At 41.2% G+C, this 14,148-nt stretch overlaps 1 protein-coding gene across 1 annotated transcript in view; it reads right to left on the bottom strand.

Annotated features, from left to right (window-relative positions):
• The window catches only part of LOC109864604 (2-oxoisovalerate dehydrogenase subunit beta, mitochondrial-like), a 90,162-nt gene extending 89,417 nt beyond the window's left edge, over window positions 1-745 (bottom strand). Inside the window, exon 1 of the mRNA XM_020452459.2 lies at window positions 479-745. Within this exon, the coding sequence (XP_020308048.1) occupies window positions 479-674 (196 nt within the window). The 5' untranslated portion in view covers window positions 675-745. The remainder of the gene's footprint in view (window positions 1-478) is intronic.
• Window positions 746-14,148: the final 13,403 nt, after the last annotated feature.

Here is a 14,148-nt window from a genome sequence, read left to right as displayed (position 1 = left end):
GAAAAAAAATATGTGCATTATAATGTTTTTATAATATCATCACGTTAGACCTATTAAACTAAAATGTTATGAAAAAGTGGCTAAACTAAACTTATAGGCCTAATTGATATTCCTTTCGTGTTTTGACCCCCCCCCCCCCCCCCCCAAAAAAAATAAAAATTATAATAATAATAAATCTATATTATTATTGGTGCAAAAATGGTTGGGGGCCACTGCCCTAGAAAGACTAATGCAACACAGCCAACGACAGAAGAAAAAGAGCAAAGCAAATGTTAAACAGAAAAAACAAAGCATGAATGCAGCTGGAATAACGTTAACTAGCTAGCTAGCTAATTTTATCATGCTAGTTAGAAAGCTAGCTAACGCATTTAGAAAAAATGTAGACCACGAACTGAAGATAGTCAAATGATCTTTACCTTTCAGCAAAGATAGTTGTCTGTATGACAAATTATTTGAGAATGCAAGGGCATTCACTTACCATACTCTGTGGGGACAGGGTCAGGGTGGTAGGTGAAGTGCGCAGCATTCCTTCTTTGTGTTTTTGTTTGGGATGAGCAATTCGGGGATAACCTCAGCAGAGTAATCCCAAACAAGCTCTGATCACCAATATTTACATTCGCGATGGAGGCTTTCGAGCCTGCACCTCTGAGCAGAAACCGTGCAGCAGCCGCCATTGCTGTTGTGAGTGGACTTGAACAGGAAGAAGAGAATGATGACAGAGTCCCCTTTTAGTCGAAAGCGGCTGTGATTGGATGAAACAGTGGGTGGTGTCAGTGGGTTCAGCCTCTTGTCCAATCGCCCTACATCGACCCTGAATACTTGAGGGAGTTATTTTACGCTGGCCCGCGTTGACGTGTCCGTCACGTCGTCTGGCGAAACCAGGAAGGGAGTAGCGCCCTTCTCAAATCGAAGAGTAATCAGCGCCCCTTGGTCATGTTATCATCAAAGCAGCATGGCATCGCCCAGAAAAGTACAACAGATATTTTCCATAAAATAAATGTTTTATATGTGTTTTATTGGGGAGGCAGATAAAGCAATCACTTTTGCATGGGAAAACAGAATCCTACTCATTACTTCACGTGTATTTTGAGACTACTTCGCTGTCGGACAGAGCGGGCACCCGACTCAAGTGCGGGAGGCAGCAATTAACTTTCAGCCGATAGAAAAGACGCCTACACGGGCGCCTGAGCGAGATTAATCGAACTCCCTGCTTGACTTTTGTCACGTTCGACATTGCAGCCCACTATTAAAGCGAGTCGATACTGACAGATCTGCAAATGACCTTGCATCCTAAATAACTACTCAATATTATTTGTAGATCAGTCAGTCAGTCACAATTTACCCATGATACCATCACGGTTTTGACGCTCTCGAACACAGCCATTGACTCAGGTAAAGAAATTGTGCCAAAGATGATGGATATACTGACAAAATAATCTCTCGCCCTAACACATCGTTGTCCACAAAGTGGCACGGCGGGCTGTCTAGCCCCCGCCCATCCTTTCTTTGGATTGGTGGATACTTGTCATTATTGTAAATCTGTTTTTGAATATTCGATGAGGGTTGTTGACGTCAACCACCTGTGTCAACCACCTGCATCATTCAATGACTATGCATAACCATCTCGAGACAACGCCGTTATAGTGTTTTTCTCTCAAAGTTGCTGTCACCTGTCCTACTTATATAAGAACTTAAGCATTACGAAACGTATATTTGATCAAATAAACCTCACTTAGCAAATAAACCATACAAATGTTTTTTGACCAAATTCGACACTCTAATTGACCTTCATACAAAAACCTTTGCTTGGTCGGTGAAATGGAGACAGTTTTTCCTCCGAGTTGGGCCTCTCCCTCTTTCTGGTTGTGCCAAACATGAAAAAACGAATTACTTTTTATTGTGGGATGATGAAACTGTGTTGTCACTGTATTTTAAACCAATGGCATCGGCAGAAATCCATTGTCGAAGGGCGGGCAAAAGGAGGTCCAAAATGTAGGCACTCAAACCATCAATTAAATTATAATACAAACCTACCCTATACCCTACAGTAATCGATCACAAACCACAACCCATCGAACGTGATTTCGCATTATAGACCAAATCATCTTGTAGTCCTATGTAAATCCATGACTCTTGCATTTGACATGCTACTAGACCTACACATAATAAACTATAGGCAGGGCCTAATAATAAAGACTTAATTTAACTGTAAAAACAAATGACCCTTTAATTTGGCATGAACACAACCAGTCATGATGTTTTCATCTGAATGTCAAACAAATCACTTCAAAAAGTAGGCTACCTGTGCATGTTCATCCACTCCATGGATAGGAGAGTGTGTGCAGCCAGAGAGATTGGTTCATAGAACAGCACATGAATACAGCACAGAAATTAGTTACCTAAAGATTAGATCAAATTGACAAGAGTCTGATGGGTGAGAATAGTATCAATTGTTTATATTCTATATGAAGAGTCTGATTAACAACACAGCTTGGAATTGACACTGAGGCAGGGAAATGAAACCGAGTGCCATAAAGTGACTTTTGAAAATTCTCCTACACAAGCACTGCCTTCAGAAAGTTTTCACACCCTTTGACTTCTTTCACATTTTGTTGCATTTACAGCCCGGATTTAAAATTGATTAAATTGAGATTTTGTGTCACTGGCCTACACTAAATCCCATCATGTTAAAGTTGAAATGTGTTTTACAAATTAATAAAAAATATAAATCTAATATGTCTTGAGTAAATAACTATTCAACCCGTTTGTTATGGTAAGCCTAAATAGGTTCAGGAGTAAAAACGGCCACCAAAAATTCTGAGATTTCCATACCCAACTACAACATTTTCCGTCAAGATAGAACTGCCAAAGGGGGAGGAGTTGCAATCTACCGCAGAGATAGCTTGAAAAGTTCTGTCATACTTTCCAGGTCTATGCCCAAACAGTTCGAGCTTCTAATTTAAAAAATTAATCTCTCCAGAAATAAGTCTCTCACTGTTGCTACCTGTTATAGACCCCCCTCAGCCCTCAGCTGTGCCCTGGACACCAAATATAAATTTATTGCCCCCCATCTATCTTCAGAGTTCGTTCTGTTATGTGAACTAAACTGGGATATGCTTAACACCCCGGCAGTCCTACAATCTAAGCTAGATGCCCTCAATCTCACACAAATTATCAAGGAAACCACCAGGTACAACCCTAAACACGTAAACATAGGCACCCTCATAGATATTATCATGACCAACTTGCCCTCCAAATACACCTCTGCTGTATTCAATCAGGATCTCAGCGATCACTGCCTCATTGCCGGCATCTGCTATGGGTCCGCGGTCAAACGACCACCCCTCATCACTGTCAAACGCTCCCTAAAACACTTCTGCGAGCAGGACTTTCTAATCGACCTGGCCCGGGTGATGGCAGGATATTGACCTCATCCCGTCAGTCGAGGATGCCTGGTCAATCTTTAAAAGTTATTTCCTCACCATCTTAAATAAGCATGCCCCTTTCAAAAAATGCCCTTGGTTCACTCCAGACCTGACTGCCCTTGACCAGCACAAAAACATCCTGTGGCAGACTGCAATAGCATCGAATAGTTCCAGCGATATGCAACTGTTCAGGGAAGTCATGCACCAATACACACAATCAGTCAGGCAAAGGCTAGATTTTTTTAAACAGAAATTTGCATCCTGTAGCTCTAAATCCAAAAAGGTTTGAGACACTGTAAATCCAAGGAGAACAAGAGCACCTCCTCCCGATAAATCCATGATAATCTAAAATTTCAATAACATTTCTCTACGGCTGGCTATGCTTTCCTCCTGGCAACCCCAACCCCGGCCAACAGCTCCACCGAATATCCCTTTCAGCATTGTGAAGTTATTAATTACACTTTGGATGGTTTATCAATACACCCAGTCACTACAAAGATACAGTCATCATTCCTAACTCAGTTGCTGGAGAGAAAGGAAACAGCTCAGGGATTTCACCTTGAGGCCAATTGTGACTTTAAAACAGTTACAGAGTTTAATGTATGTGGTAGGAGGAAACAGAGGATGGATCAACAACATTGTAGTTACTCTACAATACTAATCTAAATTACAGTAAAAAGAAGGAAGCCTGTAGAGAATAATAATATTTAAAAACATGCATCCTGTTTGGCATAAAGTAAAACTGCCAAACAGTTGCCAAATAAATTAACTTTATGTCCTGAATACAAAGTGTTAAGTTTGGGGCACAGTACCACTCTTCATATTTTAAATCATGGTTGTGGCTGCATCATTTTATGGGTATGCTTGTCATTGGCATAGACTAGGGAGTTTTTCAGGATAAAAAATAAATGTAAAGGAGCTAAGCATAGGCCAAATCCTAGAGTAAAACCTAGTTCAGTCTGCTTTTCCAGATTGATTCACCTTTCAGCAGGACAATAACCTAAAACAGAAGGCCAAATCTAGACTGGAGTTATTTACCAAGGACACAGTGAATGGTCCTGAGTAGCAGAGTTAGTTTTGACTTAAATCTACTTGAACATTTTTGTCAATACCTGATAAGGGTTGACTAGCAATAATCAACAACCAATTTAACAGAGCTTGAAGAATTTTGAAAAGAATAATCGGCAGATGTTGCTCAATCCAGGTGTGGTAAGTTCTTAGAGACTTACCCAGAAAGACTCACAGCTGCAATCACTGCCAAAGATGCTTCTACAAAGTATTGACTCAGGGTTTGTGAATACTTATGTAAGTTAGATGTTCAAATCAAATCAGCTTGTATTTGTCACATGCGCAGAATACAACAGGTGTAGACCTTACCGTGAAATGCTTACTTTACAAGCCCTTAACCAACAATGCAGTTCAAGAAATATAGTTCAGAAAATATTTCCTAAATAAACTAAAATAATAATTTAAAAAATATCAAAAAGTAACTCAAGAAATTGACATAACAATAAAGAGGCTATATACAGGGGCTACCGGAACCGAGTCAATGTGCAGGGGTACAGGTTAGTCGAGGTCATTTGTAAAGTGACTATGGATTCATTATTAGTCCTCTATTGATGCTTTGCCTGTTTGATGGTTCATCTGAGGGCATAGCGGGATTTCTTATACATTTCCAGATTGGTTTCTCGCTCCTTGAAAGAGGCAGCTCTGGCCTTTAGCTCGATGCGGATGTTGTCTGTAATCCATGGCATCTAGTTGGGATATGTACAGTACCAGTAAAGAGTTTGGACACACCTACTCATTCCAGGGGTTATATTTATTTTTACTATTTTCCATATGTGTTATTTCATAGTTTTGATGTCTTCACTATTGTTCTACAATGTAGAAAATAGTAAAAAATAAAGAAAAACCCTGAAATGAGTAGGTGTGTCCAAACTTTTGACTGGTGCTGTGTATGAAGACTGTTTAGTGCCAAAATAAGAATTGAAATACAGTACACTCCAAGTCAATCACACTTGTGTGAAATCAAACTGTCCACTTAGGAAGCAACACTGATTGACAATAAATTTCACATGCTGTTGTGCAAACGGAATAGACAACAGGTGGAAATTATAGGCAATTAGCAAGACCCCCCCAATAAAGGAGTGGTTCTGCAGGTGGGGACCACAGACCACTTCTCAGTTCCTATGCTTCCTGGCTGATGTTTTAGTCACTTTTGAATGCTGGTGGTGCTTTCACTCTAGTGGTAGCATGAGATGGAGTCTACAACCCACACAAGTGGCTCAGGTAGTGCAGCTCACCCAGCAAAATGACCTCCAGCAGGCCACAAATGTGCATGTGTCTGCTCAAACGGTCAGAAACAGACTCCATGAGGGCCCGATGTCCACAGGTGGGGGTTGTGCTTACAGCCCAACAACGTGCAGGACATTTGGCATTTGCCAGAGAACACCAAGATTGCAATATTCGCCACTGGCGCCCTGTGCTCTTCACAGATGAAAGCAGGTTCACACTGAGCACGTGACAGATGTGACAGAGTCTGGAGACGCCGTGGAGAACGTTCTGCTGCCTGAAACATCCTCCAGCATGACCGGTTTGGCGGTGGGTCAGTCATGGTGTGGGGTGGCATTTCTTTGGGGGGGCACACAGCCCTCCATGTGCTCGCCAGAGGTAGCCTGACTGCCATTAGGTACCCGAGATGAGATCCTCAGACCCCTTGTGAGACCATATGCTGGTGCGGTTGGCCCCTCCTAATGCCAGACAATGCTAGACCTCATGTGGCTGGAGTGTGTCAGCAATTCCTGCAAGAGGAAGGCATTGATGCTATGGACTGGCCCGCCTGTTCTCCAGACAGGAAGCCAATTGAGCACATCTGGGACATCATGTCTCGCTCCATCCACCACGTTGCACCACAGACTGTCCAGGAGTTGGCGGATGCTTTAGTCCAGGTCTGGGAGGAGATCCCTCAGGAGACCATCCCCCACCTCATCAGGAGCATGCCCAGGCGTTGTAGGGAGGTCATAGAGGCATGTGGAGGCCACACACACTACTGAGCCTAATTTTGACTTGTTTTAAGGACATTACATCAAAGTTGGATCAGCCTGTAGTGTGGTTTTCCACTTTAATTTTGAGTGTGACTCCAAATCCAGATCTCCATCGGTTGCTAAATTTGATTTCCATTGATAATTTTTGTGTGATTTTGTTGTCAGCACATTCAACTATGTAAAGAAAAAAGTATTTAATAAGAATATTTCATTCATTCAGATCTAGAATGTGTTATTTTAGTGTTCCCTTTATTTTTTGAGCAGTGTATAATGTTTCCTGATCTTTCTTTTTACACTTCAGAACAAACTTTCTTTAGATTTTTTTTTTGGGGGGGGACTATTTGGTGTTCTGTGTAGTGAATATGTTACTCAATGTGTTTATATGGGCTAATAGCAGTAAGACCACAAAATGTTTTTCATAAAGTTTAGTAAAACCCCTCCCCCGGCTTAGACAGGACTCTTACGGGTTTAAAAATAATGCAACTGCATTTTTGATCTGGGCTGAATACATCACAATTAAAGCGGATATCAGAATTGGAAATGTTGTTAACAACGTTCCAGCATTCTCAACAAACAGACTCGGTAGCGACTACTCTCTCCAAAGTCAAAACAGGGGGCAAGACAGAACTAAATGTATTGATAGGATGGAGAGCAGAATTTACCATCCATCGAGTTTGTCACACCCTGATTTGTTTCCCCCTCTTGTGCTTGTCTCCACCCCCCTCCAGGTGTTTCTCATTTTCCCTATCATCCCCTGTGCATTTATACCTGTGTTTTCTGTTTGTCTGTTGCCAGTTTGTCTCGTCAAGCCTACCAGCGTTTTTTACCCGTACTCCTGTTTCTCTCTAGCACTTGTTTTTCTATTTTTTTCCCGGTTTTGACCACTCAGTCTGCCCTGACCCTGACTGCCGTTCTGTACCTTTCTTACTCTTACCTGGATTACCGACCCCTGCTTACCTGTTGTCTGCCTGCACACTGTTTTGTTAATAAACATCTGTGATTTGAACTGTCTGCATCTGGGTCTTATCCTGAGGTCTGATAGTACGTACTGGCCTTGACTAACCCAGCAGACTCGGACTAGCTCCACAACCCCATCTCCTCCCAAGGAGCCACCATTGGAAGACACGAGGAGTTACATCAAGGTCTTATGGAAGGATTCCAGACCTTGGAGGAACGCCATGACCGTGCCTTCCATACATTGCTGGAGCAATTCCATGGATTGTCTGTTAAGTAGCCCGCCGCTACAGCAAATCCCCCAGAGTGTCAGTTACCCCGCTACCAGTGGCGCCTCTCCCCAATCTACCCAGGCTTCCCGAGAACCCAACTTACCTCCTCCGGAGCGCTACACTGGAGATCCAGGATCCTGCCGGGCGTTTCTCTCCGTGTTCTCTCATCTTGAGCTACAGCCCTCTTCATTTCCCTCTGATCGCTCGAGGATAGCGTACTTGATAACACTGATGTCTGGGAGGACTCCTGCATGGGCTACGGCAGTGTGGGAGCAGCAATCCACTGTTTGCCTCAGTCTGTAGGAATTCGTGGCAGAAGGTACAGAAAGTGTTTGATTCTCTGCTGTCCAGGAGAGAGGAAGTTCGTAAGCTGCTCCAACTACATCAGGACTCCTGTCGTGTGGCAGACAATACAGTGGATTTTCTCACAATGGAAGTGGAGAGTGCCTGTAACCCGGAAGCCCTGTTCGATGCGTTCCTTCATGGAGTTCAGGGGCCTGCTTGCATGCACATTACCACTCCACTATGTCTCCCTGTCATGGGTTTTGCGCCATCAGCACAGATACCAACACATATTGACTACCAAAGTCCATTTGGTGTCAGAAAGCTGTCCAGTATTTTTTTAAATATCCTCTCCTGCTGTTATGTGTTTCTATGGACGCGGGCCTTACTTTTTTAAAACCATTTATCCATTTTCGAGCAAACGGAATGAGCAGCAGCTACGTTTGGCTACATACGGACCGTTAGTGGAATTTCCGCGATAGAGTAACGATTAATGTGATTGGATGTTAATTATTTGACTAGGCTACCTGTATTTGACATTGTATTCGCTTAACACTTGATGGTTTAATTGTATTTTTGGCAGTGAAACGAGGGCTACTCAGGTGAAAAAAAAGCATCATCCAGATTTATAGACCCGTTGGAAAATCAAAATGGACTGTTTGAAAATGTGAATCACATTTTTACTTGGCGTACCCCCAACGGCTTTGCGCGTACGCCTGTTAGGGAGTAGCCGCCTTAAATAATGTAAACTACGCTTTGGACCTGTTATTGCTCACACTCTCTATTTGGTACAAATTTGAAAAAACAATGTAACTGGAAATTAAAACTCCAATATTTCACAATAATGCCTTGCGATCTGGAGGACGGCCTTTTGCATCCCCCAATGGTCCAAATCCTTACCCATATCATGGACAGTAATGGTTTGAAAACATTCCAAGATTTGAAAGACACGTGCTCATTACCAGGAAACTCTTTATTTCTATACTTACAACTTAGGTCAGCTATGCTGGCCTATGTAGTCCTTGGGAAACCCAATTACCGGACGATCCAATGATGGGATTCATGAATAAATGATCTGGTCCCCCGAAAGGACACATCTCTATAATATATAAATATCTTTTGGAAAGCTCATATTCTAAGCTAGCCATTAAAACAAATATGATCCACAGATCTAAGTGAATATGAATAAACCTTTAAATCTGTAATCTGTAACTTTTTGGGCAACCCAACCAAATTCACATAGAAATGCAAGATATAGATATATTGAAAGCAAGTCTAAGAAGTGGTAGAGCTGTTCTATGTGCACTTTTTCCATGCTTCCCCTGCTTAAGTTTAGTTTTTGCGTCTTTTACTTTCGGTTTTGTACACCAGCTTCAAACAGCTGAAAAATACAGTATTTTTGGTAATGGAAAATATATTTTGCTTCGGTTTAGATAGTACAATTCTCTACACTGTACTTTCTTTTTTTTTGTCACAAAGTGAAATTAGGCGAACTATTCTAATTTCAGCAACGAGGAAATGGCAGAGCAATTTCTGCATAGTGCACCTTTAACTGGACGAGAATGTAAAAACATGACCTTGGCATTCCATAATCTGAACCATCAATTTATACATTTTCAATTTGTTTCACAGACTATACCAAGGAAACACTTTACGATGAAATTGGCCCCAACTGTTCACTGTGTCCCCTAAATCAGTTAGGCACATTCCTTCATGTGATGTGGGAGTGCCTTGCAGAAAAATGATCCAGGGACAAAATTACACGATTAATTTAGAAGTTCATGAATGTAAATATTCAACGTTTTGCATCTAATATGCTACTTAACGATGATAGCTCCTTGAATCTCTCAATAAATCAGAGAAGGTTAATGCTGGCAGGCAGCACTGCCGCAAAAAAAGATGTTGGCACTTAGGTGGCAATTGTCTCACTCTCTCCCAATTCGCCATGGGATACAGTTACTTTTAGAAGTTCTAATATTAGAATTATCGACAGCGAGAATTAATGATGCTTGTCAAGAAACAATTGAGGCCTGGACAAATACTCTTGGCTCTGTAAAGAATAATCTCAGCTAAACCACATAAGCAATCTATAGAGCCCAAACATACAACCCCCCCCCCCCCCCCCAAAGTAAAGAAACATATATACAGTACCAGTCAAAATATTGTACACACCTACTCATTCAAGGGTTTTTCTTTATTTTTACTAAATTGTAGAATAACCGTGAAGACATCAAAATATATGGAATCATGTGGTAACCAAAAAAGTTTTAAACAAATCAATATATATAGATATATATATTAGATTCTTCAAAGTAGCCACCCTTTTCCTCGATGACAGCTTTGCACACTCTTGGCATTGTCATCTTCTTTTACTTTCTTTGCTTCTAGCCCATCCGGGAAGAGGTGGTATGGAGAGGGTTTTTCTGGGGAGGGGAGGCGGGACTGAAAAGCAACCCTAGTTGCTAGAAGGGTTGGGAAAGGGTTGAAAACATGGTTTCTGGGTGAGGGGGTTATTGAAGGGAAACATGCTGGATGGGTGGGGTTGGGGGAATGGGGTAGCAGGTTGGGGTGGAGGCTCACCCCCCCCCCCCTCTCTCTCTTTACATACTAAATGTATTGTTACTTTTTGTCTCTGTATGGTAACTTTTTTAATGATAATAATTTGTGTATTGTGCATGTACCCCCCCCCCCCCCCTTTCCCTTAACAGGAGAATGAAAAAATGAATAAAGATTTGGTATCGAAACAAAATAAATATATAACTTTTTTAAATATAACTTTTTGGGGTGAAGAATTACTGCGATTACATGTGTTCCCCATGTGCACTCGCAACACTAAGCACAGTAATATATTTAAACTCAAAATATGCAATTGCGTTGCAATAAATATTCTTAAATTCATAAATTCCTTAAGACCTGCCCTTAACAAATGTATTTTTTCCTGGATTTTCAGACTTAAATTGTGGTGTTTTAGTTTTTTTTTCTTTCGTACATATAGCCTACAGTTACATAAACTAATGAAAATGTGATTGTGTTCTTTGAAATACATTTTCTTTCATATTCTAATGTTACCTAAGTCCTTCATAACCACAACCAAATTACTGTTCCTCCGATAGCATATATGACATGTACAGTGCATTCGGAAAGTATTCGGACCCCTTGACATTATCCACATTTTGTTATGTTTACAAACTTTTCTAAAATGGATTAATAAAAAAATTGTCATCATCAATCTACACACAATACCCCATAATGACAAAGCAAAAACAGGTTTTTTGAAAAATTTGCAAATGCATTAATCATGTTTCCATTGATCATCCTTGATATGTTTCTACAACTTGATTGGAGTCCACCTGTAGTAAATTCAATTGATTGGACAGGATTTGGAAAGGCACACACCTGTCTATATAAGGTCCCACATTTGACAGTACATGTCAGAGCAAAAACCAATCTATGAGGTCGAAGGAATTGTCCGTGGAGCTCTGAGACAAGATTGTGTCGAGGCACAGATCTGGGGAAGGGTACCAAAAAGATTCTGCAGCATTGAAGGTTCCCAAGAACACAGTGGCCTCCATCATTCTTAAATTGAAGAAGTTTGGAACCATCAAGACTCTTCCTAGAGCTGGCCGTACGGCCAAACTGAGCAATCGAGGGAGAAGTGCCTTGGTCAGGGAGGTGACCAAGAACCTGATGTTCACTCTGACAGAGCTCCAGAATTCCTCTATGGAGATGGGAGAACCTTCCAGAAGGACAACCATCTCTGCAGCACTCCACCAATCAGGCCTTTATGGTACAGGGGCCAGACCGAAGCCACTCCTCAGTAAAAGGCACATGACAGCCCACTTGGAGTTTGCCAAAAGGCACCTAAAGGACTCTCAGACCATGAAAAAAGAGATTCTCTGGTCTGATGAAACCAAGATTGAACTATTTGGCTTGAATGCCAAGTCTGGTGAAAACCTGGCAGCATCCCTACGGTGAAGCATGGTGGGGGCAGCATCATACTGGGGTGGATGTTTTTCAGTGGCAGGGACTGGGAGACGAGTCAAGATCAAGGGAAAGATGAACGAAGAAAAGTACAGAGAGATCCTTGATGAAATCCTGCTCCAGAGCGCTCAGAACCTCAGACTGGGGTGAAGGTTCACCTTCCAACAGGACAACGACCCTAAGCATACAGCCAAGACAACAAAGGAGTGGCTTCGGGACAAGTCTCTGAATGCCCTTGAGTTTCCCAGCCAGAGCCCGGACTTGAACCCGATTGAACATCTCTGGAGAGGCCTGAAAATAGCGACGCTCTCCATCCAACCTGACAGAGCTTGAAAGGATCTGCAGAGAGGAATGGGAGAAACTCCCTAAATACAGGTGTGCCAAGCTTGTAGCGTCATACCCAAGAGGACTCGAGGCTATAATTGCTGCCAAAGGTTCTTCAACAAAGTACTAAGTAAAGGGTCAGAATACTTATGTAAATGTAATATTTATGTTTTTAATTTTATATGTTTGCAAACATTTCTAAAAACCTGTTTTTGCTTTGTCATTATGGAGTATTGTGTGTAAATTGACGAGGGGAAAAAATATTTAACACATTTTAGAAAAAGGCTGTAACGAAACTAAATGTGGAAAAATTCAAGGGGTCTGAATACATTCTGAATGCACTGTTATTTCGACTGCTAGCATTTTTACTTTCAAAAGACACATCATTGGCCCGAAAGGTGAGTCCAACGAGGCCAGGCTTTTCTAGTGTTAATCACTGGGACGGCAACCAATCAAAGTAGATCAGCTTTGTATTAGGTTACATGCTGCATATTAAAACACCTTAAAAGGAAATTTAGAGAATTGCCTAACAGTATGCTAATACACACAATAAGGTACGAGGTTGTGGTATATGCCCTATATACCACGGCTAAGGGCTGTTCTTGGCAGGACGCAACACAGAGTGCCTGGATACAGCTCTTAGCCGTGGTATATTGGCCACATACCACGAAGCCCTGAGATGCCTTATTGCTATTATAATCTGGCTACCAACATAATTAGAGCAGTAAAAATAAATGCTTTGTCATACCCGTGGTATACTGTCTGAAATACCACGGCTGTCAGCCAATCAGCATTCAGGGCTCAAATCACCCAGTTTATAATAATAATAATAATAATAATAGGCCATAGCCTATATAGACTAGAACAGTGGTCACCAACCTTTTATTTGTCGAGATCACTTTATGAGTCAAAATGCAAGCAGAGTGCAATTCTCTGCTGGGCGCAAGAGATCAAGTGCACCTACCATGTATTGTGTGATATCAATTAAATGATCAATAGCTCATAATTTGTAGAAATGTAATTGAATTGGAAATATAAATATGCCCTGTGCTTTTGCACTATAGTTAGGCCCTATAGTTAGGCCCTATAGTGCAAAAGCACAGGGCATATTTATATTTCCAATTCAATTACATTTCTACAAATTATGAGCTATTTACACTGACTGGAAATATTGTTTCATGCATTTGGCCATTTTTTTTCACTGGACAGGGAGGGAGAGTGCAAATTGAAGTGGAGAAGTGTTTCATGATTTCTAAAAGTGCTGAATAAAAACAGCATTGTCGTGCTGATCATTGTCTCAATGTCCTGAAACTGAAAAAAATTGAAGCGAGCTTTATTTGCCCACTTGTTTTTGCTAGTTTTGTGAGTCTAGCTAGCTAATGTGGAGTAACCTACACAGCAATAGCTACTGTTCACCGCACATGATACCATGTGAAGTGACACAACCCGGATATTATAAAAAATAAGCTGATCGTTTTTAAAATGTTATATTTTCCCTGTAAATAATAAAGCAACATTGTAATTCATTATAGGCCTAAATCAAATATATTTAATATATAGTACCAGATTTGATGTAAGATGTCCTTAAAATGTATTATGAGTGTCCTGAAAGGCATCTGCCCAATAAAATGTATTATTGTGAATATATAGACTGTAAATGAATCTTTAGGCCAGTGCTTGATTTGACCTGAAATAGGCGCCAGTACCCATATTTAGTTGCAGGAATTCAATACCTTCGAGATATGAGGTGCAGCAACTCTATCAGAATAAAATCTGAGGTGCCTTTACTCAGTTCAGGTGACCTCCCGCCCAAGTCAAGTACTGTGCTTAGGTAAAAAGACAACAAATTACCATTTTAACCACACT

This window comes from Oncorhynchus kisutch, linkage group LG2, assembly GCF_002021735.2.
Source record: "Oncorhynchus kisutch isolate 150728-3 linkage group LG2, Okis_V2, whole genome shotgun sequence".
Classification (NCBI taxonomy): domain Eukaryota; kingdom Metazoa; phylum Chordata; class Actinopteri; order Salmoniformes; family Salmonidae; genus Oncorhynchus; species Oncorhynchus kisutch.
This window is presented reverse-complemented; position numbering and strand designations above follow the sequence as displayed.